This window comes from Corvus kubaryi, unplaced genomic scaffold, assembly GCF_017639235.1.
Source record: "Corvus kubaryi isolate FWS band 111438036 unplaced genomic scaffold, C.kubaryi_AGA036_p1.0 37357, whole genome shotgun sequence".
Taxonomy (NCBI): domain Eukaryota; kingdom Metazoa; phylum Chordata; class Aves; order Passeriformes; family Corvidae; genus Corvus; species Corvus kubaryi.
Window position 1 is genome coordinate 3,289,477 of NW_024581117.1, and position 25,355 is coordinate 3,314,831.

The 25,355-nt window shown below is 40.3% G+C and overlaps 1 protein-coding gene across 17 annotated transcripts in view; it reads right to left on the reverse strand.

The window, feature by feature from the left end:
* LOC121667187 (aminopeptidase O (putative)) overlaps window positions 1-25,355 on the reverse strand; it is a 244,882-nt gene that overhangs the window by 45,921 nt on the left and 173,606 nt on the right. For 11 of the 17 annotated variants that reach the window (XR_006016948.1, XR_006016949.1, XM_042033591.1 and 8 more), the window contains one exon: window positions 16,956-17,072. Coding sequence is in view for 9 of the 17 variants with exons in the window: in XM_042033591.1 (XP_041889525.1) it covers window positions 16,956-17,072 (117 nt within the window). In the remaining 8 variants the exon portion in view is untranslated. Of the gene's footprint in view, window positions 1-16,955; window positions 17,073-23,080; window positions 23,178-25,106; window positions 25,309-25,355 lie in introns of those variants that run through there. The other 6 variants (XR_006016953.1, XR_006016952.1, XR_006016954.1 and 3 more) reach the window with 4 other exon arrangements.

Genomic DNA, 25,355 nt, shown 5'->3' on the forward strand with positions numbered 1-25,355 from the left:
ATTGCAGGCAGTGATCAGCCTAGCCTTTTATATTACATTAGCAATTCAACACTGATAGTAAAGGAAAACAGTTAAGTGGAATAACTCCCAATCTTTCTGTTTCAGCCTTTTCTCTGAAAAGAAAGAAAAAGACAGGGCACCTAATGAAAATCACCTTTCATCGTAAGAGTGAAATGTTAGCAGTTTTAATAGTTGGCGTAACTGAGTCCAAATTGTGCTTATATCAAGTAACTGAATATGAACCTTTTTTCTGAATGACAGATGTAGTGATAACATTGAGAATTGAAGACAGAAAGGGAGGAAGGGGAAACAGGCATACTTCAGTGTACTGTTGCTTTTGGAAATAAGGTTTTGAAAATAATTTCATTTTCATCCTAATCCCTGTCAACTTTATAGCCCTGGAAAAAATTTCACAGACTTACATTTGATTAGATGTTAATCCTATCAGCATAATTAATAAGTGATAAATGCCCACAGGTCCTGTGTACTTGATACCCCTTTCCAGCTGACCCCTTACATAAAATAGTTTGAGCACACCTTACGAAAATAAAAAGCTGCGAGGTTTTGGGGCTGAGTGGATTTTGCACTTGCTGCATGCAAGATACTGAATAGCTACAGTGCTGTGTATGATAGGGATAATTGCTGTCTCTTGCAGCAATTATCTCTTTTTGCTGACAAAATAGCAGCTATTAGGATTCCTGCTAGTGGAACCAGAGCTAAATTTATGAAAGAAATAGCTTTCCAAGCTTCAACTCACTTTGCTGTAGATGCCCATATTCATAATGTAGACCTTCAAAACCCTACCCAGCTGCTGCTTCTCCCTGGAGACACTAAATGTTTCTCCAGTAAATCTTCCCAGGCAATCCAGCTTTGTTACAGGGTGTTTTCTCATAGCACTGAGCAGCTCCTTGCCTGGATGAAACTACCGAGGCTCGAAACTTAACCATACACCTCTCCTATCTGTCAGGTGAGTTAACCAAACAGAATATAAACACATTTAAAAGACTGTAGATACACTTTACCCTGCACATTCTTCCATATGTAACAAACAAACGAAAGTCCAAACAGAATTCCTTATGTATTCTCATGGCAATGAGAAGAAACATAAGGAGGAGAAAGGGACTGTGGTCACCTCCTGTGATCACTGCTCTTCTACATCCCATGATCCAGCAGTTACAGCACTTACCCAGGAGGTAAGCAACCAAGTGCAGCTTCTGTGGCTGCTCAAGATCTCAAGCTGTGCCTTCAGTGAGAATATTTCAACAGCAGGTTATAGAGTATTCTGGGATGGGGCTCTCTTCGTACCTCCTGGTGGAGCTATTATTTCCTCCCCAGTTATTGAAGTATTTATTGATCTAAAGGGGGAATCGCAAGACTTCAGAGCTTACATCTCTGAGTACTCTTGACAAGAAGTACGGACATGGCTTACGAAGTGCAGAAGCCAGTTTGCCCCCAAAACACCTTTCTTGGTGCAACCATCATAGCTGCACAGAGAGGACAGAAGTTCTCTCTATGAAGGCATTCACGTGGTCTTACTTCCTCACATACTAAAGTCATGTATAACTGACACTGCATCGTGGCCTGATTGATCATCTGAATCTCAGTGGCTTTGGAAAACATGGAACTAAGCTGTGCCTGTTACCTTAACTGTTCCTTCCTCCATAGGGTTTCTGTCCTTGGCAACCAACATCTATTCAAATAGTTAAAAAGAAAAATATTTATTTGTTGAGTGAGATCTGAGACAGCAGACACTTTTCTTTCTCTCTTTTGCCTTTTTCCCTTTCTTTCCCAGGGTGAGTACAAATCCCAGCACATTCCCAGCTCTGAAATGCTGGCGCTTTGCCAGCTGGGGTAGTAGCAGCATGCCTCTTATCCTCAGATTACACATTTGCCTCCTGTCTTCCAAAAGCCCCAAATGTTCCTGTGGCAGAACAAACTGCAGGAGAACCAATGGCTGCTGAAGGGCCTGTGAAACCAGCAGCTCAGTCAGCCCTGCTGGCTCCCTGTGACTTGTACGAGACCCCAGAAAGCAGAGCACAGAAACCAAGGCTGGCTCTGAGTGCAAGAGGGGCAGGGGGGGCCCTGCACAATGTGGACTGAAATATGTTGGTTACATTCCTGCCCCCTGTACCATATGGTGTGTAGACAGCCGTGTTGCCCAAACTGCAGCTAAAACAGTTTCTCAGACACATGCACTATAAAGAAGTAATTTTTCTATGATACTCCATAGCCCTAGGCTGATTCCACAAACATAAGAATTTTAGTCACATAAGAGTAGGGTGGAAAAAAGAAAAATCAGTTCCCAGCGTCTCATCCAATGCTTAGAGAGGCAAGAGCAAAATGGGCCCCACAGCTTCACAGCCTAATGAATGAGTCATGTGAACAGGCACTTTTAACAAAACAGTCTCAAAAGGAAATTTTGAAAACCAAGCAGCTTGTGGTAGGACTGAGCTAACCATACCACATCCTGCGTATGCTCTTCTTGGCTTTTCTTTTCCTCCCAGGAGCAAATACTCAGTGGCAAAAATGAGAATTCATTAGTCCTCTCACAGTTTTCTCTCTGCACGTTTCTCTGTGCTCTTCTACAGTTCAGAGATGCACACCATATGCCGTTTTGGCTGGTTACACCATAAACAATATAAACTAAACCTGAAAAGTAATTTACAGCAATCCATCGTGTTATTGCTGGCAGAAAGCACATAGGACTTTGCTGGATCTGAAGCAACACCTTTAACTGCTCACCCACCCACACACACTCTTACTGGTTTGGCAGCTGCAAGGACCCACATGCTGAAGTTGGAAATGCAATTTATTTTCTCAGCCTGCAGTACCAGGCTGAGAGCTGTCCTCCCAAGTCCAGGACTGATGGCTGGCACTGCCATGGATAGGGAGAAGTGGGGCAGAGGAGTGAAGGAGGCCTGCTGACTAACACCTCAGGTTCCTTGTGGATGGATCCTCATTCCTTGGAAATTGTTTTTTCCTCCCACCCTACTTTTGGAGATGGTGCAGGCCTCTCCACTACCAGGTTTTTAAGCTAAACAAAGTTTGTTACTGTGTGTTTTGCAAGACACTACTCATATTAGTAGTGCATTTCTGAGGCACAGTTCAGTGGCATGAAGACACAGACACTCAATGTCTCAGGTACAAAATTTAATTTTCCTAAGTATCAACAACATTGAGATCTAAGTATTGGCTAGTACCTACATGGAACATTGTGAAGGGATGCTACCGTCAGATAGCAGAGTCCCAAATTCAGGAGCAACAATTTACACAAATAATTCCAGGGGTCTCGTAATATCTTTTAGCTTCATTTTTAAGAAAAATACACAGTATTGCACAGTATTATTTGCAACTCAAAAATTACCTGCAGTTTGACAGCTCAGTGGAAGATACCATGACATCAACATTTTGCTTGATCTATTTTCAGACAATGCAAGCTGCTGCATGAGATTGTTTAAGGGAAAAAAAACCTTAACCATTCCAATAATCCAGCTCTAAGTCAGTCCCTTTGTTTTAGTAACCTGAGCCAAGACCTTTTGGGAAATGCTGTTTCAAGCTGACAGACTAAAGCCATGTAAGGTACATGGCTTGACTTTCAAAAGAAAAGCTCCCAGTGACTTTATACCTGAAAAAACCCACATTTTTAAGCTATTTTGAACATGTCCTAAATTAAAGAGATACTAATTTTTCCTGACCCGGGTAATAAATTCTTTTGCCTAATCCTTATTATTCTCCCTTGCCCCACACAATCACAGAATCATAGAATGTGTTGAAAGGGTCTTTAAAGATCATGTAGTTTCAACATTCCTGCCTTGGCAGGGACACCTTCCACTAGATCAGGTTGCTCAAGGCCCCATCCAACCTTGGTCTTGGATAGGGCAACTTCCAAAGATGGGGCATCCACAATTTCTCTGGGCAACCTGTTCCAGTGGTTCACTTCTTTCAGAGTAAAGAATTTTTCCTAATATCTAATTGAAGGCTACTCTCTTTCAGTTTGAAGCCATTCTCCCTTGTCCTGTCACTACATGCTCTTGCAAATAGTGCCTCTCCATCTTTCTTACAGGCTCCCTTCAGGTACAGGATAGCTGCAATTAGGTCACTCCACAGCTTTCTCTTCTCCAGGCTGAACAAATCCAACTCTTCAGCCTTTCCTCACAGGAATCACAGAATCACAGCTGAGTTGAAAGGAACCCTTAAGCACAATTGAGTCCAACTCTCAGAGTTGCTCCATCCCTCTAACAACTTTGTGGCCTCCTCTCGACTCGCTCCAACAGGCCCATGTCCCTCCTGTGCTGGGACTCCAGAGCTGCAGTGCTCCAGGTGGGGTCACACCAGAGAGGAGCAGAGGAGCAGAATCCTCTCCCTGGACATTCAGACAAGCCTAAAACAAACATCCTTACAGAAAGCTTTATATGGTACAAATAGCTTGCTCATGTTCTCAATCATATGCATACAACCAAAAAAAATTTTTTTACTTCTGAGGTCTACCAATAAGATTAAGAAAACAAGTAATTTAAAACATGCCTTTATTAAAGGGAGAAAAAAGTTAGACTTTACTAAGCTTTTGGTCTGCAGAATGGGAGACTAGCTTCAGGGAAAATGAGTACATTTTACTAATAGCTGGATCCAATTTAAAAGGCGCCATGAGACAAGAAATCTAAATCACTGAACAAAAGCAACATACTTAAAGATCTTAGAAAATGGGATCATTTGAAATAGAGTAAGAGCTATTGTCCAACAAAATGGAACCTTTATTAAAGGTATGAAGCATCTGTGATCTTTACAAAACACAGCTTCAGACTCTACTGAAAAAATTATTTGAACAACTTGACTCTTAAATGTTAATTAAAGAGTCTCAGAGGTCAGACTCCACTCTAATTCATAGAGAAAAAAATACAGAGAATTTTTTTCAAATAACCAAGCTATGCTACAGATTTATTTTAATTAACAATAAGGAAGCATTCCAGAGCACCGGAATGCTGCTCCATTCCATCTGAAAGCATTTATCACCAGTCTCTTCCTATCTACAGATAAATTGGATTCAAATATTAGATAATTTGCCTATGTAATTAAGGAACAAGTATTGCAGGACAATATTTTAACTAAAAAACAGGTTTTACAGTTGTTTGCATGGAAGAATCACAGTTTAAGAATTGCCAATTTTACAGTGCATTTAATGACTTTTTTCCCCCCTCTATCTTAGCTGAAATAGTTATTCTTTAATACACCAGTGACTTTTCATTCTGTATAGTCTGAATTTTGAATGGGCACTCCTGTCTTTTATGCCACGGTAAATACATACTTTAGAACATGAATTTGATTTCATTGAAACTTGCCCAAGTGAGGGATGCTGAAGCAGCTCATCAGGAGCAATGAAACAGTTTTTTGTGTTACAACTGTGTTGACAGAGTATTGGTTGGCAATCTGGTAGAGTGTACTCAATAGCCAAAAACCTACTGGACGCAAACAGAATGGATTCATCATTTTTACAAGGATACTGTAATTGTGATTAATGTGTTCACCAAGGGTTTGTCAGGAGACCAAGTAAAGGAGCTGTCTATCAGCTTAAATTAGTTTTATTTTAGACCAAGAACTGTACTTTTCATAGCCTAAGTTTTCTCTCAGGTCTTGTAGTGCTTGCTCTGACAGTACTACAGACCCCAAAGAAACCAAGGGCCAGACAGAGCACCACAGCAGCAGCAATCTTTAAGGCAACCTTTCTTCCTGACACCCTCATGGCATCAAGGTTCATTTAATGCTGTTTCTTACAGTGCAGTGCTCTGTCTCAGTACAAAACCCTTAATTTTCTAGAACTATGGCCAAAATGATGATAACACTTCAGATTTAAAGAATGGCTTTTGGCAGCCTTACTCAAGCTGTATTTTATTTTGAGTACTGGAATGAACCACTGTTCAGTAGCTGGACCTGAGGCAGATTGAGCTCATGGAGCTCCACCATGCTCTGCATTCAGCATCACTGACTGCATAAGCAGCCCAGGTTGTATAGGCAGATTGTACCTGCCATTCCTGCCACCTTGGACAACCCCCTTTCCTGCTGTGCAGCACTGCATGAGTATCTCAGCCCACTGAAACCCCAGCAAAAAAAAAGCATGGTCATTCAAGTAAGGCAGTAATGGGCTGGCTAATCAAAACTTTGTCTGGAGTTGTCATTTTGAGGAGGACTATACAGAGGTCTAAAATAATTTAAAACCTGGAGTATGAACTGGCCATTAAAAGGTCACTTAAAAGCTAATTTTAGCAGAATATCAGACTTCAATTTTTGGTAATATTGGTAGCAATATTCTACTTCCTTAATTTTACTTCTTCTGATTTGTATTTCTGCAGAGATCAAGAAATTGCACACCATGAGGGGTGCTGGCAACAGGGGAGGACGTGCAAGCCCCGTCTCTCCTTCCTCCACAGCACCGATGAGAGCTGTGAGTAGAGCTCACGCAGCAACTGCCTGTACTTGGTAACAGAAGAGAAAGGTGTGGTACAATCACGCTTTTGAAAGGCAAATTCTGTTGCTTTGTCAATGGCAAACTGTGAGACAGCATTTGAACCTGTACCTGTGCTAATGTGCCTGTGGGTCAGGCAGCATGCTCCCACAGCTGTGCGAGCCTCAAGCAGCAACAGGTGCCTGCTTGAACCTTCTCACATTAATAAATGTGAGTTAGGGGCATGTATTTCCTTCACGTCCTTTCTCCTCCCCTCCAACCACATGCTCCTGTTTTAGCATTCACTCAGTTCTACATAACACAATGTTAAAAAGTTTATATAGTACCACAGCCTTGCTCAAGAGCAACCCCATCAGCTTCCACAGGCACTAAACATGACTCCACTTCCACCTGCAAATAAAACATGTACCTTTCCCATAGCCGGCATGGAGGTTCTTTTCCAAGCAAACAGAAGCTGGGAATCACAAAACATGCTGCTTCAGAAAGCCCAAGCAGAGCAGCAGGCAACCTTGTTGCTCTCTGTGATCAAAAGGCATAGTAACCAAAGGATAGCACTTCAGGACAGGATTCACTCTTGGCAAGGAAGCAAATGCTGAGGTCTTGCTCGGAGAAGACAAATGCCCTTTTTTCCCCCCACCTCAGGCTCACAGCAGAGAGCTCCCAGTTACAGACCAGACACTCTTCTCCCTTTGTGGGCCCCATCTGTGATCAATGACAGCTGTGTTGGTAGAAAAAAAAATTCTAAAAGAAGTCAGAAAAGGCAAGAGACTAAGAAGCCATGTCTAATCCTTTTTCAAAGGTGGCACTGCCTGTGCCTCTCTTCTGATGTCAAAGCTGTCACTGTGAATAAGAGGCTTGGTTGGGATACCTAATTCTGTAAACTCAATGCTCTTCAGCCAGCCCCTCCTTACCCTGTCTAATAGGAGATGGATATAAAACAGGATGGTCTCCAGCTTTACAGCAGACCAGCAAAGTGATAGGGAAATGACCTAGAGAACAGTTAGATGAGAAAAAGGCCACCAGCACCAAAGCAGTGTGACAGCTTCAACAGCGCTGTCTGGGAGACCACACTGCCGTGTTGCCTGAAGGCTTTTCTCTCCATGTGCACATTTCTGCTGCCATGGTCTCCATGCTGGGGACAGCAGCTCCTATACCACAGTGCATGTAAGGTAAGGAAATGTTTAAAAAAGCACGTGAACTCACTTAATTTGAAAAATAAAGGTTTTAAAAAAATAAGCCTTAATTAAAAACATAGATGCACTACTTATACTGGAACCAAATACTTCCCCTTTCCCCTGCATTTTCAGTATCACCTGCTCATAATGCTGGAGCACCAGTACCATTCACAGCTTGCAGCAAGATGGCAGAAAAGATGTCACCATCCGCCTTTTCACTGGAGATGTGTGCTGAGCTTTGCTTTGCTGTGGTGCTGCCAGCTCTCAGGAGCAAGGCTGCCTTCTGGCTGGTGACAGAAGCAATCCTTGTTCCATCTTGCCTGCTCTCCATTCTTACTTCTTCCTTCCCCAGAAGGGCGCTCTGGTGAGGATGGCTGCATGTGTGAAGACACAGTATGATGGAGAGTATGGAGAGGGTGCTGGGGGGCCAGGAGATCCTGCACCTTACAGGGAGGGGAAGGAAGACCAGGTCCCAGCCTTAGGTACAACCAATATCAGAGAGGTACTGCAGGAACAAGCCTCATGCCTTCAAAAGGTAAGCTTGGCTTTGGCATATCTATACATTCAAATGGACACTTTCACCAAAATGCAACAACACAACTGTCTGCCATCTCATATACAGCCCCATCCACATTCCGTCTGACACCCTACTGAAACACCTATCTACAAGAATGGCTAGATTATGATAGAACATAGAATGGGTTGGGTTGGAAGACACCTTAAAGATCAACTAGTTCCAACCCTCCCACCATTGGCAGTGAGATTTTCCAATAGACCAGGTTGCTCAGAGCTTCATCCAACCTGGCCTTGAACATGGCCAGAGATGGAGCATCTACAGCTTCTCTGGGTGACCTGTGCCAGTGTCTCACCACCCACACAGGAAAGAATTTCTACCTAATAGCTAATCTGTACCTACCCTCTTTCAGTTTGAAGCTGTTATCCCTTGTCTAATGCCAACAGTATCTCTGGAATCAGCAGAATTTTTTTTTATCTCACCATAGCAAGTGATTCAAATACTTCCCATTACCACTGTCTCTTCTGGCTGTCTCCAGATAGAGTCTGCTTATAATTTTTACCCATACAGTGTCTGCATATGTGTTTCAACACAAATTATTTATATATGCACATAAAAGCCTGCTGGGCTTATAAACCCAAACGTTATAGTCGCGAAAAGCACATAAACTTATACATCTGATGCAGAAATTCAACTCTGAAGTCTGAAATCAAGCATACCAACTGTCTGTTACCAATTATTATTAAACTGTATCTCCTGTTCAGCAAAAGGAAAGGCTGCTCTAAGTATCAAGGCAACAGTAAGCTATCCCCTTTGTTTATGCCCCTCTCTCCATGCCTCTACTTCTATCTTATCCATCTTGTAACTAGAGGCAAAAAATCCTTTTATCTTTGGTCTCCCACAGTGACTGTGGTCAAAACATTTGTTATTTCCAGGCAAGATTACTGTCATAGACAGAATCTGGAACTCAATATGAAAATAAGACTCAAATTCCAAGCAATGAACAATGCGGCTGCCCGTTTTTTCCATATCTTAGGTCACAGCCAGCCTACTCAGCCCATGCTCACATCCATCTAATTTCACATGGTTTAAAACCTGGCTTCCAACTTTCAAAATAATTAAATACAAGATTTTGACTCCAAAGACAAAAGACCTTTTGCATCACTCTCATACTCACTCTCCCTTCTTCAATGCCCAGCAAAAATTCGTAAGTGAAAAATACAATGATTTTATAAACTCAGAAGAAATACGCTCATTCCTGCAATGAGAACACTTAGATTTTTCTCTACGTTTGACATTTTTTAGTCATCTTCTCCACCTCTTTTATTCCCTGCTGCTGGAATACAGTGACAGTTGTTTGCTCAGGACAATGCTTACACCATGTGGGACACAACAAAATTCCTCTTCAGGACACTGCAACTCCAAGTGGCACAAGAGTTCAAAGTAGGACAGCAGACTTTACCCACATGTTATTAAGTCAGTAACTCAGTGGTGGAATCATATCTGTGTGGCTAAGGTAATGACGTCAGAACCTGCAGCTTTGAATTGTCCTGCTTCTCGAACTGGTTAGACCTCACAGGGCATAGTAGGTTTCTTCCAAATCTATGGTCCTATTCAGGCATACACTGCATCTGCAGCCAGCCTTTAAACAGGAATGAGAAGTATTAGATGAGCTATTTGGATGAAGTCTCAAAGTAGGTTTATTTTAAATAAAAAATATTTTCAGATTGTTTTTCAGAATTAAAAACCCAAACAAACCAACGAAAAAACCTCCCAAAAAAACCAAACCTCAGAGAAACATCCCTATTGCTGATAGCTAAGGAATTTTGTTTGTATTTTAAAAACTACCCCCTCCTTGACATTGTGGCCACTATGCCAGTGCTATCATTTATATGCAAACAGACTAACCTTTTAAATTTCATGACAAAGCCAGGTGGTTTGTATTACAGTGCTGGGTTTGTACTGCCCTACACAGAAATACTATATAAAATTTTATATAAAGCAATTGCATTCAATTCAGAAAACCTTTGGGATTGAGTTCAGAAGCCTGGAGGACTCCACCATTTCATTCTCCTTGCTGGACAATAGGACACAGAATGATCTCCAATCTCTTCCTCCACAGATTCTTCGGATAAGCAGAAAAAAATGCCAAACCAACCCAACTGCATACTTGGTTCCCTCTTACCGTCAGCTCCCCTGCTTTCCAGGTGTCATTAAGTTGAGGGGCTGCCAGACAGAGAGGAAATTACGTCCAAAACCAGTTAGAAAAATAAGGAGCAGTAAGTGAACAGCACCAGTAATGGCAGCAGTCAGGGAACAAAAACTCCTGTTCATGCCACCCAGCAGCCACTGAGATCACTTGAACAAATGTGTTGCTGTTGGCTCCTGGAGGGGTGTGGGACCAGGAGTGCTGACTGGTGCAAAGCTATTTCCAGTGCTCCATAAATCTCATGCTCTGATCATCCCCTTCAGCTAATGCTGATGGAGGGATTTTCTGTTCTTCTCAAGTGGCCGGAAAAGCCCCCCTACTTCACATGTAGAAACAAAACAAACCCAAATTATAGCTACTTGAGATTATCCTTCAGCCAGTCTTACAAATTCATCCCAACACATTCACTCAGTCACAATAGGCACATGAGCCAGAGTGAGTCTCATGGGACAACTCCCAAGGCTATCACTGGAAGCGCTTTTCCCTCATTTTGTTCCAGTTTTCTTAACTTCGCACTGAATTTTGGACTTCATCTTTCGGAAGGAAGTACCACATTTCTAGATGCTACCCTTTTCTAAGCTCCTTTCATGGGGAAGAAGATACAACTCTTGCAAATGCACACTTTTGAAAAGCTATTTTAACCAATATCAATACTAATATCATCTGTGCCAAAGAGCCTGCAAATTGCATTTAGATGCAAGATGAACAAGAACATGAAACAGAGTGAAGACTCAATATTTTTCAAGATCACAGAGGACGATCAAGATCACAGCTGCAAGTGGCTGCAGCTTCAGTCAACATATTTATCAGCAATGAGGCTAATCTACAATATACCCTGAAATTAGCCCTTTTTCTAGTGAAAACAGGAAAGGCTTTCTATGACAGACATATACTCCTTGCTAGGATTTGCATAAGGAAGCAGGAGAAGTAGAGCAGGGAAAAAAATAGTATTTCTGTGAGGCTGTGTGTGAAAAGCAACAGACTGATAATAGAAAAGAGATTTCACTTTGTGGAAACACACATTTCTTTGTTCTTTTCCAGTTAATGAAGGTACTGCCTCAGTAATGGTTGGGTGTACAAACCTCAAATATGATTTATTCCAGAAACAAACCTACCATGCAGGCTGACTCATCTACAGAGCCTTTTCTAGGTTCCTTATTGTTCTTTTCTAGATTCATTGTATCAGGCTCCTCCTGATGTGCTAGTTGCAATTCAATTGCAAATAAAAACTTATTCAACATAACCATACCTATTTCTAATGGCACAATAATGCTTAAATAAAACATTCAGAAAGGGAAAGGCGGGTGAAATTTATTTTGCACTCCTGGTAAATTTTCACAGCAGATTTGTAAGTCCTGCAACATGTACTGTCTTATGCAAAATAAGGCATCTCCTCCAGACTTGAACTGAAACTGAGTAATAAACTGTATATTTAAATATGAAATAAGTACAGAAACTATTTTTACTTCTGCAGAAAAAACCCCCCAAATTCACTAGAAGGCAGTTTCCTGTAATATGGTCATCAGCTCAAGCTGTCACCTTTTTTGTCTACTGAATTGGTGTTTCATAGCAACAATGACATCAGTTAAGGAAAAGAACCATGGTTCTCCCTCTGTGGTTGCAATCGCCCACCTGTTGCTACACAGCGCAGTCAGGAAGGACTGGCAACCCAGCAGAGGTATTTGCAACACATTGCTAATTGTATTCAAAAACTGGAGACTGCTTCTGAGTCCCTGCCCCAAGGGAGGACTGGCCCAGTGGCTGTGCTTAAAGGAAACCTCACAAAGTGCCTTCTGCAAGTGTGAACTGACCTTTCCCAAGCAGTTCACTTTTCCCACCCAGTGTTACCGTGTAGTCTACAGAGCTCTGTTCCATAAGTGTGCCTTCAAACAATGCCCATCCACAATCAGTAGGACAGCTGTATTATGCAGCCCAAGAATGTGCTCAGCTCAACGCAGTCAACATCAGATGGGAATTGACAAGAATTCATTTGTACTTCCACGTCTGCCAGCTTTTCACAGGCTAGGAATGATCAATGAATCAAAGTTATTTTGTCCTAACTCAATTCTCACCACTTCTAGGATGCCAAGCACCTTAAATGGTTTGTATTAGCGTGACTGCATTTCTGTCAGTGAAATAAGATGCCACCACTTTATAGCCTTGGTCTCACAGGCAGACTCCTGCACAATGAAGTATTTGTGTGAGAATAGCTTTATGCCACCCACATGACTGATGATATTATGATCTTAACTCATTTTACTCACATTTGCTGCAGAAAGAGTTCTAGTTGCTCTTCTCTCCCCAAAACATACCACATTATGATCCCAAACACAGGGAAAGCATTATGTAAGTGAAGAGCATTTCAGTCAACTTGCTGAGACAAGGAAAACCAACAAAGCAACTTTCCATATGCTGTGCAGGCAAGATAAAAGTGATACCTACAGTAGGAAAGAAAGGAAAGCTAACTTTACAGTGAAAAATCTGGGGAACGACACCATAAACATTGCTGCCTCATCCACATTCTGTATTTTTTATCACCACTTCTTAGATAATTCAGTGACAAGTAAAACACACTTGCAGAAATATCGTCAAGTCTTAAACAGGACTGAAAGTGTCACACCCACTCTTCTTCTCCTATGGCTATGTGATCTCTCCCTGACATGTTTTTCACTATTCTGCAGGCTACTCAGCTATCCTGTGACCTTGTGTGCCCACAAGTTACGGGCCTTTCTCTGACCAAATGAAGAACAGAAATAATGGGAATAATGAGACGGCTCTTCTAGCTAAGAGATTCGTTGAGTGTTAACTCAGACCTCAGAGTGTTGTCTTTTGTAACTGACTGACTCCATTTTATTTATATGAAAGTTCTCGATAGCATATTCAAATGAGATAAGACTGTATTGTCATATCAGAAGAGATGTCATCGAGGTTAGACAGATTTCAAAAAATACTAGCCACCCAAGACTTTCCATGTAGACCAACTCTCCACATTCTGCCAGAAGCTAGATACTGAATAAATGAAACAGCTGCATACAACAGCCACTTTGGAAAGAAACAAAACAAAACCAACTCCGGACCCACTTTAAATTTTATTATCCTACTGTGCTGTCTGACAGCAACTGTAGCTGCTGCTTTATAACATATCCCGTTTCTCCTCAGCCAGATGAACTTCCAGCTGGACTTTGTCGTGTTCAAAATGCAGTCAGCTTCTATGAGGCTTCTCTTGGATGCAGGATGTGGTATGTCATGGAGATGTAGCCTGTGCATGAGTTATTTTGTTATGTAGTGGGAAGAAGCACAACAAGATAGGGGGAACAGGAAGAGAAAACTGAGGACACAATCATTCTTCCTTGTAATTGCCTCCCACTTGTCTGACACCAGTTGTCTGAGCCACGATGGGCTCAAGGCACAGAGAGAAGAATGGAAAAATGGCTTTAAACTTTGAAACCTTCCTTGCTTTCAAAACAAAGATCTCTTTGATATGCTCAGTTCAAATAGCTCAGATAAATGAATTTAATCTTTTGAAAACAAACCTGTAGTTTTGTGTCTTCTCAGATGTTCCAAGGTTTGAAGAGTAAATGAAAAATGAAATAATTATTTGTTACAGAAGCGTACTGCAAAAAGCAGAAAGGAGTCACAAATTCTGCCATTTGACAGATGCCCCACAAGCCTCTCCTGGCATCCAAGACTAGGGGCAGACCAGTCTGAAATGTGACTAAGCAATCAGCAGTTCTGCTCTTGTGGCTCGAGTTATGCATTATGAACCAAAAATATGTTACTTAACTTATGATTTATTTTTTGTCTGTTAAAAGAAGCATTCAAATCAGTGTCTGTCTTAGAAGTGAGACAGACACTGAGCCTACATATCTGCACTGAGACCTAATTTGAAAGATGACAGGAACTACACTGAGTTGCTGAGGAGACCCGTTGAAGAGAGATCAACCTCCACATGCCAGGCCAAGATTGACTCTCACCTCTCTCCTCTCCTGACTGATACAAAGGAATCGAAACAAGGCAAATAATCTGCTGCAAACCCTCCTCTCCTTTCTGAAACAAGATGCGCCCTTAGGTTGTAAAGTCTGGACATGCATGTGGTAACAAGTGGTCAGGAGTACCAAACAGTGCTGTTGGCAGCTTCACTGGCCGGGGACAGACCTGCACTTTGCTGTGGGCAAGTGCAGATGCCACCAGGTGTGCAATGCTTTATTACAATAACCATGGTCAATTTTAAAGTCAAAATAAAGATGTTTCAGTGATATAGACAGAACAGCTTTAAGAAATATGAACCAGACTTTCCATGCTGTACATGTGCAGGACAGATGAACCCCCAGTAACAACATTCTGACTACCAAGTGTGCAGACAAAATTTTATGTACATATTTTAAGACCAAACTTCGTTAAAATACAAAAAAACCACACTCCTTTGTGTAACCTCTCACACTATCGGCCTTATCATTGCTAATCCCTACTGGAAGATTAATGTGACTTTAAACGCTACTTTTCAAAAATAAGAAAACAAGTTTATTTCTTAACTTTCTGCGGCTGGATGGAACACAGCTGGCAACCTCACTTCCAAAAATCCTGGAATAAACCCTCTGACACTGAGAGTTTTCTTCTTTTTATTGGCCTGCCTGCAAGTTTTTTATGCTTTTATTTTTAATGATCCATTTCTGATGTTTAGCTACTGAGAACATTTGAACTGCAGTAACACAACAGGCTCACTGTAAGTGATTTGTGTCTTCACAAATTAAATCTAGACAAGAACAGGCTCAGACTGCAGTTCTTTGTCCCTGGGTCATGATAACAAAAAATCCTCTGTGCACATACATGTCAATGAGGAACAAATAGTCCTTTCCTCAGGTATGTGAGGCCATGGGAGCCAGTTCCCTTTAAAGGACTGTAGGTGTCGGGGGTCTGATGACTGGTAAAATGGTAATGTTAGCTTAGTTGTACTTCTAAGTGAGTTGTCTCCTAAGCCTTTGGTTTCACCTTGTAAAATAAAATGGAGATTATGTTAATTTCATATGTTAATTTCATAATTTTGTGGGTTTGTGGAGCTTCTTCAAGAAAAAATTCTGACAGATCATTTGTGTACTTTTACATAACACTGCAAGGAAAAAAAACACATGAAAAGGAAGAAAAGGAAAAACCTGAGAAACTGAAGCTTGTAGTCTGGTGCTTAAATCCACCAGCATGAAACAACAACAACAACACAGCTATTGCTTTGATCTATCTCTCTATTAATTCCTCTTCCCATAATAGAACCACTGACATTTCACTGGCATTCAGATGTGATTAAAACATATTCTAACACCTATAAATAGAAATGTTGGTTCAAGTACTAATTAAAAACAAATCTGGCATTTGGAAAACTGTATCAACAAGAAGTAAAAAGTTGCAGTAAACAGCAGCAATTGAAATGTTACCCTCTTTTTTTTTCCTGAGGAAAAGGTAGACATCTGTTCTATTGATCTTTATGTTAAGGTTTGGATTTCCAAGTCCTTCCAAGCATCCACACAGCAACTTCAGCATAAGAGCAATAAGACAGATTTTGCTCTCTCCTTCAATTCTAATAATTGCCACAAAGTTCCAACTACAACACAAGTAAGTCAGGCACACTGACTTCTGCAACCTTCTGTAAGGTAGTTTTTAAATAAACAGGAGCGAAATGTTAAATTCACCATATTCCCTCATTGCAAAGTAGCTTGGTTGTATGCTACTTCATAATTAACCCTTGTTTTATATACATATATATATACACACACACACATATATATCTACACACCCTTTATTTTCGTAACTGATTGCACTTTCTTGCCTCCCCTCCTGAATTCTACGTACTTGAAGCAAAGGCTTGTTGCAGGGGTGCTTTCAGCCACTACTTCTGCTGCCCTAATTGTCAGAACTCTCCCAGCCCGAGAAAACCATGGGACTTAAAACAGTCATCTCTGCATGTGGTAATAAAGATTTACTGGTTTGCCTCACAAAGATACAAAGCACTCTGGAGCAGGGATGCTACCCTTTACAATATCATATAAAGCAGTGTTTTCCTCGGGGGCTATTAATGTCACTGGCACTTACTAGAAGCAAGTGTAAAAAAACTGACTTCCTATTAAATTAATGCCCCAAACCAGACAACACCACAGACCCTCTGGAAAGCTACCTTTTCTAAATCCTGAGTGAGACTTTGGAGCATGCAAAGAGGAACAATACGAGCTGACAATGGGGAGGAAAAATTTTATTATTACATTTGGAGATAATATCACAACAAAAACTACCCAGGCCCTACTACACAGCAAAACATAGTGAAAAATTTAACACTTGAACAAATGTGCTGCCTGAGATACATGTAAAATAGCTTGGATATCTGCATTGTGCTGTCCTTTACTACCACAGTATGCAAATACACCTGGACCTACACAAAACACACAGAAATACTGAGTCATTACAGCACATGAAGATGCAACAATACTGGAGTTAAGATTCAGATTCAGACAGGGAAAAGAAGAACTGGTGTGAGCCTGGTTCCTAGTGGAACACGTTCATTCTTAGTCAACAACATAGTGGCATACATTAGGGAGATTTTTTTAAGTGACTTACCTCAGCATCTTGCTCCCGGAGCTGGTATGTTCTCTCCAAGCATTGCAGTATTCTAGGACACAATGTCTTCTCCTCCAAAAGGGACTCCAGAAGTAAGACCAGCTGGTCAGGGAGAAGCTAGGAAAAAAATAAATGCCATGTGTGAATGAAGATCTCTACTGGCTGAGCAAGATAAATGGAAACAAACCAGAGAGGACAAGATAGCGATAACCTGTGTACTTCCAGCATGTGCTTGAAATACAACTTGGACCTCTAGCTGGTTTCTGAAAAACCTCAGGGTTTATGTGTCTGTGTTCTGAAAGACTGTGCTGGGGCAAAATTAGGACTTGTTTTCCATGGTTTTCATTACTATGGTTAGGTCAGGTCTAAAACATGCTTATCTTACTGAAATACAATCATAGCTTAATAAGTAAGATTTTTATGGAATTTATAGAATAAGTAATTCTATTTTGTTTGGGCTTGGAAGAAATAAAAAGAATAATTTACAGTGCATAATTTGAGGAATCAACTAGGCATATGAATGTATAATTTTTTAGAGTGGCATTTTTATCTGATATAGAAGCAATTGCATGATATGTTTACAGTGAACAAAGAAACACAACCCAAATATGTGACCCACCAAACAACTCTTGTAAAAACACATTTTGAGGCATATTTTAGTGCAGTGAGTCACAAACCATCCATCCTTTCACGTGAAATGTGCATGAATGTTGTGTTTGTGGCACACACAGTATAACATCTGTACATGGATATATACTCAGTAGTTAGTTACTTGACTCCAGAACCTATCATTTTCAACTGGAACCTAATGTAACCTAAAAAAAAAAAAAAAGCAGAAGTCTGTTGTAGCAAGTGCCTAAGTGCTCTGTTTAATAGGCTTATTGGATGAACAAATAAATAATTCAAACACAGCTCAGAGAGAAATTGCACCAGCTGCCAGGAAACATCTATTGGAAATTCAGGCGCCAAGGTGATCAGTCAGAAGTTTGTTACATGCCCCAAAATTTTCCCCACTATTCATCATTGCAGGGCACAAGGGGAGGAAGGGAGGAAGAATGTCAGTAAAGCTTTTGTACACAAAAAGAAACCAACCCTGCTCACTTCTAATGTTCTTGAGACAGACTAATGAAAAAAGACATCCTGTTATTTTGACACTACTTCCAGCTTTTGCCACATTTGGCGATTTTCTGTTCCCACCTCGCTGCCTGCCCATGTCCCCCTTGACACGTCAATGCACAAAGCAGGGATGAAATGAAGTCAGCTACAGGAAATGCCCCTTCCAACAACACATCCCTCAGCCAGGGCTGTTTATGTGGACTGAACAAGACCGGATTGTCAAGATTGATATCTTCATGGACTTGCTGTCAAAGACAAGATCTTTGACAGCAAATCCATGAAGATATCAAGGATCTTCTGATAAATCTTAATCTGTAAAATATTTACATTAACAACTAACTTCGCAACATGACATTTTCTTCCCTTTTAAATTGATGTAATTAGTACCTAAATCAGAATAAAGAGGAAAAGAGATCTCTAGGATGATAATGCTTTGGTTTCTTTGCATTTTGATTTCCTTCAATTTTATTAGTAAGGTTAGTTGTATTCTTGAAGACTGAAAATACCTCACACCTTACTAGCTCTTAGTGGAAAATTCTGTAAGTAATACCAAAGCCTGCCAACAAAATGGAGTCGTTAAAAGTGGTCAGATATTTTAAAATATTGAATATTTCATTTCAGGACAACTACTAAAATGGCAGCTTAAATGTTTATTACACAGTCCAACAGCAGCTGCCTGGGGGTTGGTGAGACAAGCTAAAAAATAAAACAGGGAAAACTTCTGTGAAGTGGCTCTGCTTGGAAATGGAATTAATTCTGAACAATAATAAAATATGAAGTGTTGCAGAACACCACACAAAGAAAGGTAACTTCTGATTTAGAAAGTTTTCCCTGCTAACTAAAAAGACAGCAGAACAATACTTAATTTGTAGCAACTATAGAACAGCTGCTTGAATATGTAGGTACAGAGCAGTAGAGTTATTATAATATATCTCCAGTATAATTGCTATACAGATTCAGCCACAGAAAGCTATTGTTTAAGGTAGCATTACAGAATCTCATTGAAGCCAACAAAAGAACAGCAGCAGAGCAGCAGCCATGCCCTTAATTTACATCTGCCTAGTGCTGCTTCATGGCTGAAGTTTTTTCAGAATTACAGGTTAAACTTTCATCAATTTAGATTTGAGAGTGAGGAGTAAAACAAACAAAACCCCAATTAAAAAAAAAAATAAACCCAAGAGTTCAAGAAGCATTTGGACAATGCTGTCAGGCATATGGTGTGATTATTGAAATGTCTTGTGCAAGGCCAGGAGTTGGACTCCATGATCTTTGTGGGCCCCTCTAACTCCGCGTCTTCTATGATTCTATGATTATGTGAATGAGACCATGGCTTCTGCTATTTTCCCACGTTCCAGCTGCCCAAGATGATACTTTACATACCAGTTTCCAGCTCATGGATTAATTACAGTCCAAGGCAGGAGTTAGAGAACGCCGGCACAGAGGGTGGGGCCCTGGCAGGGGAAGCCTGGCAGACCTCTCCCCGCAGTGGCACTAGTGGGCGCAGCTATTACCGTTTGTTCTCCGACTTGTTTCTAACACAAAAGGAGGAACGTTCTCATCTACGTTTTACCCTTTCCTTTCAATAAAAGAGACTCCGCTGAAGAGAAAACCTTATCTTAGGCCAAGAAAACTTGGCTAGAGTTTCATGACAGAGGCTGCAACAAAATTCATTCAGGGGTGCAGACATTTTCTTTTCCCCAAACACAACAGTATCACTATCACCAAAGCAGTCTTTTAATGGTTATAAATAAGCTTCAAAAATTTGCACTTGAATTTTCTCTCAGAAACCCCACTCTCATCATTTTTTGTTTTCCCACCACCATCCTTATTTGTCCTGCCCACCTGTTACTTTCCATCTTTCATACCAGGAGAATTGTTTGGGGTGCCATGTGGTCAATTTTCAATTTGTTTGCCTTGTGCTTAATACAAAGAAGCTCTTGCTTTAAGTGCTATCTAAACACAAATACTGGAGAGACCTAAACACAAATTTCTTTTCAAGCACTTAAAAACACTTTCCTTTCCAACAGCTCATATTCTGTGAATGCATTTTGCATATCTAACACCCACATAAAAGTACACAACACAGCTACAGCAAGTTACAGCAGTCTCAAGCTGTGTCTTCAGGTTGAAAACATTTAGAAAACAACCATGACACCCTAAACACAAAATTTCCGTGATCAAAATAAAATAAAATAAAAAGAACACCCCCGCACTCTGAACTATACTAGAGAATGCTCAATCAAAATGTTTGAATATATGCAATTATTAAAGCAGATCACTTCAATCAGGAAATGTGGCAAGGATCAAGAAACAGTTTTCATTATGTCAATGATTGCTGCAAGAGCCCCTATTTATATTGTAAAGTAGATAGTTCCTGTCCTAACCTATGCCTGCTGCATGGAAATCATACTACTTTTCTCAGGGCTCTCCCTCCCCCATTTGTGACGACGGACACTACAAAGAGGAAATAAATGAATATGTTGCGGTCAAGCACAGCAGAGATTTTCTGTCATGTCCCATGTAATTAAACATCATCCCCTCAATAAAGCTGTATCCCAGCACTGTATGTATTACCTTAAGACTGTAAAGCCTCTCCTTCAACTCTTCAGCCTTTTGAAAGAGTTCACTTTGTCCTGCCACTAAACAACCATTTGTTCCTTGCTTCCCCTAAGTTACCTAATGTGGTGGCTTTAAAGTGTGAGTAATGAGGCTATTACCCTTAAAACAAACTGTAAATAATAGGGAATATCAAAACTGGGTCTGTATTTGAAAAACTCAAGATGAAAGAATTAAAGAAAACATAACCAAATGGAAAATGTAACTGAGATCCACTGTATATTAAATCCCTGAGAAGTAAGCAAAGCATACTTTGTATTTTATTCATATCAGTACACAAAACACTTAAGCCATTATACTATGTTACAAGAGTATCTTAATACATAAGTAGGTTTGAAAGGTTTTCTACAAACAATCTTTGAACAAAACTATGAATTTTCTAAGTACAATCCCTAACCTGTAAAAAGCACAAAGAAAACAAATCTTTCCTCTTCAAAGATCTGGTATAGCAGCTATAGAGGTCATCGACCTCACATCCCAGAAGACCACCCACACAAAAGAGCGTATTTATCAATTCCTACATTAACAAATGCAATAAATGCCAGATTCACCCTTTATACTAGAAAAAAAATTGCCACTGAAACATTTGACTACTGACCTTTCACAGCCATGTGAAATGTGACACAGATATATCTACTTGAGTATCCACAGCACCAGCACTTGCACTGCACCCCTCCGCCAGGACACAAATCACTAAAGTTGTACAGCTGGTATGTTGAATATCCCATTTGCTCCTGCCTGCACTTGAATGAAGTCATTGAAAGCCTCCTTGGAGGGGAAATCTGCCTCAGACTAATGCAGCAACCGATTGACAGTGGCGTGATTTCTATTATTACTCCATTATCACACTGGGATCTGTGCCTAAATGAGCATACTTCCTCCCTGATGCCATTTCCTTTTATCCTGGCTCTAGTCTAAAAGTGGATCAATGGGAGTAATATATATGATGTCACTTCAATTTACAGCTACTGCCTCCCTCTCTTGGATGCACAAATAGATCAATTCTTCCCAAAAATGGTTAAGAAATGCACAGGGAGACTCTTCTCCGAGAAAAGGGTTCTCTGCTATATTTGTCTGTGTAACCACACCAAGGAACTGTTTACACTGAGCAAAAAACAGGGGGAAAGGAAAAAAAAAAATCACTACTGTGCACCAGAAAATGCTGGCAGAAATACAAGAAAAACAAGGCCTTATAGAGAATTAAAGCAATTTGACCTTTGAAAATTACACAGAAATGTTTAAACTTTCTAAGGCACAGTATATTTCTCCTGTATTTCTTTGGTGGAAGGTAGTCTTGTGTCCCACCCCCGAAAACATAAAATGTATTTTCACATATATATTTATAACATTTTCCAACATCAAACCAAATTCCTTCCCACTCCTCTCTTAGGAAAGAAAGGGAAAACCCCCAGCCCATAGTTCAATTGAGAATGGCTCCCTTCAGACAAAATTTGTTCATAGAATCATTTACATTGGAGAAGACCTCTAAGATCGAGTACAATTGCTAACCCAACACTGCCATGTTCACCACTAAACTGCGTCCCTAAGCACCAAGTCCACATGTTTTCTAAATACCTCCAGAGAGAGTGACTCAACGTTGTGCAGCTTGTTCAATTTCCTCATAAACTGCAGTCAAGAAAGCAATGCTACTAGTCCAGAAGACAGGATTTACAGGCTCAGGCCATCTCTGCACTTTTATTTCATGCTGGTCAAACAAATCCCTGAATGAATCTCACTTTATAAACTCTCCCCCACTGCCTTGAATGCTCTTTTCTGCACGTTGCAACTAAAGAAAAACTTTTGTAAAACAAATCCCCCCACCCCTCAAACTGTCCAGAAAATTGGTAGCTTGAAAATTCAAGAAAACACTGTTCATTCAACCATGTTTTTAAACAGATTTTGTCATTGTTTACTTCAAACAATATTCTTCAGATGCTGATCAGCACAGTGACTTCTTTTATATGAAAACAAGGCACACTTTTCACCCCTTCAGGGACTAAAATGTACTCATACCAAGTAACATATGAATTCAACAAAAATGTCTGCACTAACAGTTGTTAACTAGTGTAGTGTAATACACTACTGAAGAGAGTTTAACTCTGAAAGAACTAATCTGCTGTTTTATTAATATGCAGGAAAAAGAAGTATTCTGCAGCTGACAAAAATGCTTTGAACTGGTCTGCAAAATAAAGACCATCTTTTCCCGAGGCTGACAAAATTTCACAGGCGTGTAGTGAAAAAGACAGCTCTGTTCAACTTCATTTGAGCCAGTTTGTTTGACTTCTCTCTTGATGAAAAGTCAGCTCCCCTTCCAATGTTTACGAAAGATAACTAGTCCTCACTATATTTAAAAGCAAAATAGCTCAGTCTGTAACACATTCTCATCTACTTACGCACTTGTATGATATCTCTTCCCACTGTGTGTGTTTTTTCTCAATCTCTGTTCAGATGGCTCTTTCTGTACTCAGCAACTCATTTTCCAACAACCATCTTAAAAACAAAAACCAGTAATTGTACCTGGTAATTATAATGAAAAAGATATTCCTATGAACTTTGCTTCAAAAAGCCTTATTTCAAAAAGGAGTAACTCCAACAAGTTCATCAGCATTTCATTTGTGTTACACTTCAAAATGCTTTTTCTGGGACACTTACACCTCATCACTTATTCTTACTAGTAGAACATAAAAATGACACTGAGACCAATTTATTTAATAAACAATTGCACTGGCATTTTGTTACCAGTTACTTTCCTCTTTATAATATCAAATTTAAGGCTTTGGGGTTTTTTTGAAAGCAGATAAACTCTGTCAGAAATAATTTTAGGGCCAATACCTATTAAAACACAAAGGTTTGATTTATTACGGCCACAAATATGAAAACATTGCTGAATGAAGGACACAAATCCCTGTTTTATGTTCTGTGTCTGATATTCTGGTTACATGTTACCAGTAATATTTTTAAAAGGCCAGCCACTGCTACCAGGCCATAAACTGAAAATTTTTTTCTTAAGCTTTAGTATGAAGTATTTTCCCATAATTTACATAATGGAGAGAAGATCCACTTGTGAAGAAATTCAACATCTTCAATCTAATAGAAATGCACTGAAATGCCAAAAATGATTAAACCTTTATGATCTAACATATTGCTGAGCCAGCAAAATGAAAAACAGGCGGCTTCCACTACAGGTTCAGTCAGGTTATGCAGTGCTTTTCTCAACCTTAGTTTTCTCAAAGAAGCATTTCACCGTAACTTTACCCCCAAGCGTAATAACTCCCTTTTAAGCATAATAGCTTACACATTCTCTATTCTACACAGATCATCATCCCTGCCAGTTACTACCATGCTTCTAGGATGTGCTGCTCCTGCTTTCAGATGAAATGGCCACATCGAGAGAAAGCAGACACTGGAAGCCAAATTCCACATCTCAAGTTCGTACTTCACAGGACCATTACCTAGACATACTAGGAACAGACAGCATTGCTGTGACACAAGCTGAAGCTGGCAACAGCAAGATCTTCAGTTATCGCTTCACTTGACCTCAGGAGTCCCCAGCAGTGGGGAGGTGATCAAAATATCAGCCCTGTGGTTAGTGCTTGCCAGCTGTAAGCAGCAGGCATTAAGATCACCTTTTCTCACCTAACAGCACACCCAACAGAGGCACTTCAGGTTCAGCAAACTGTTCATCTAACTACAAAGAATAAAGCCAAGGAATCTTGTTTTATTATCCAGACTCTCTGACTATTACATGTTAGAGGACTCATACTGAAGACCACCAAGTCTTAGCAATTGGTGGAAAGCTTTCATATCCACATTGTAGCACAATGTGAAGTGCAAGTATCTGCCTCCTAATTTGTCCACGCAAAACACTGTAGATCTCAACTGCTCCAAACCATGAGCTTAAGCTGGTCAGTGGCATTATAAACCATCTCAGCTTGAATGACCAACACCTAGATCCTCTGAAACTAACCAGCTATCAAGTGTCCTCTGCGGCATTAAAAGAAAGTGGCAGACTACAACAGACACTGAAAACCAAAGAGTTGAAGTGGCATAATGACTGAATACAAGCCACAACCATCAGTGAGAACACCCTCAGCATCCAAACAGATTTCCTTTACTTTTTCTCATTATAAGTAGTAGAAGAAGAAAGACAAAAACCTGAGAGCCAAAGAAAATTAACTCATTTTTCTAATCTTTGATAAATTGCAAGTTACTGGGCAAGTAACCTCATCACCCAGTACTGAAGATTAAAAATCCTGCCTCTGCACACTAGCCCAGGAACTTAAACTACCTCTTTAGTATGAAATATCCTTGCAATAGAACTGGGCAAGGGCCAGATTGAAGAAGTATCATCCTCCTCCTTGAAAGTTTGGCACACATTAGGCCACTTCTGGAGCAGAAATTTGTTCTGCCTATACCTACCAATGCAAGACTCAGTCAATGCCCAGAGTTCAGCCAGGATTGTTATCTTCAAGGAATTCACTACAAGTTTTCCAACTCTCTTATGGTGTGGTCAGGTCTTGGGGAAATCTCAGTTTTTTCACCAAGCATGTTCCTTTCTGACAGTTCAAGTACAAAGGCACTAGATCTGCCCCAAACAGCTGGCATCATGGAGAGAACGAACCTGAAGGAGAGAGAAAACAACTTTTCTTTCTGTTCAAAGCTTTCACC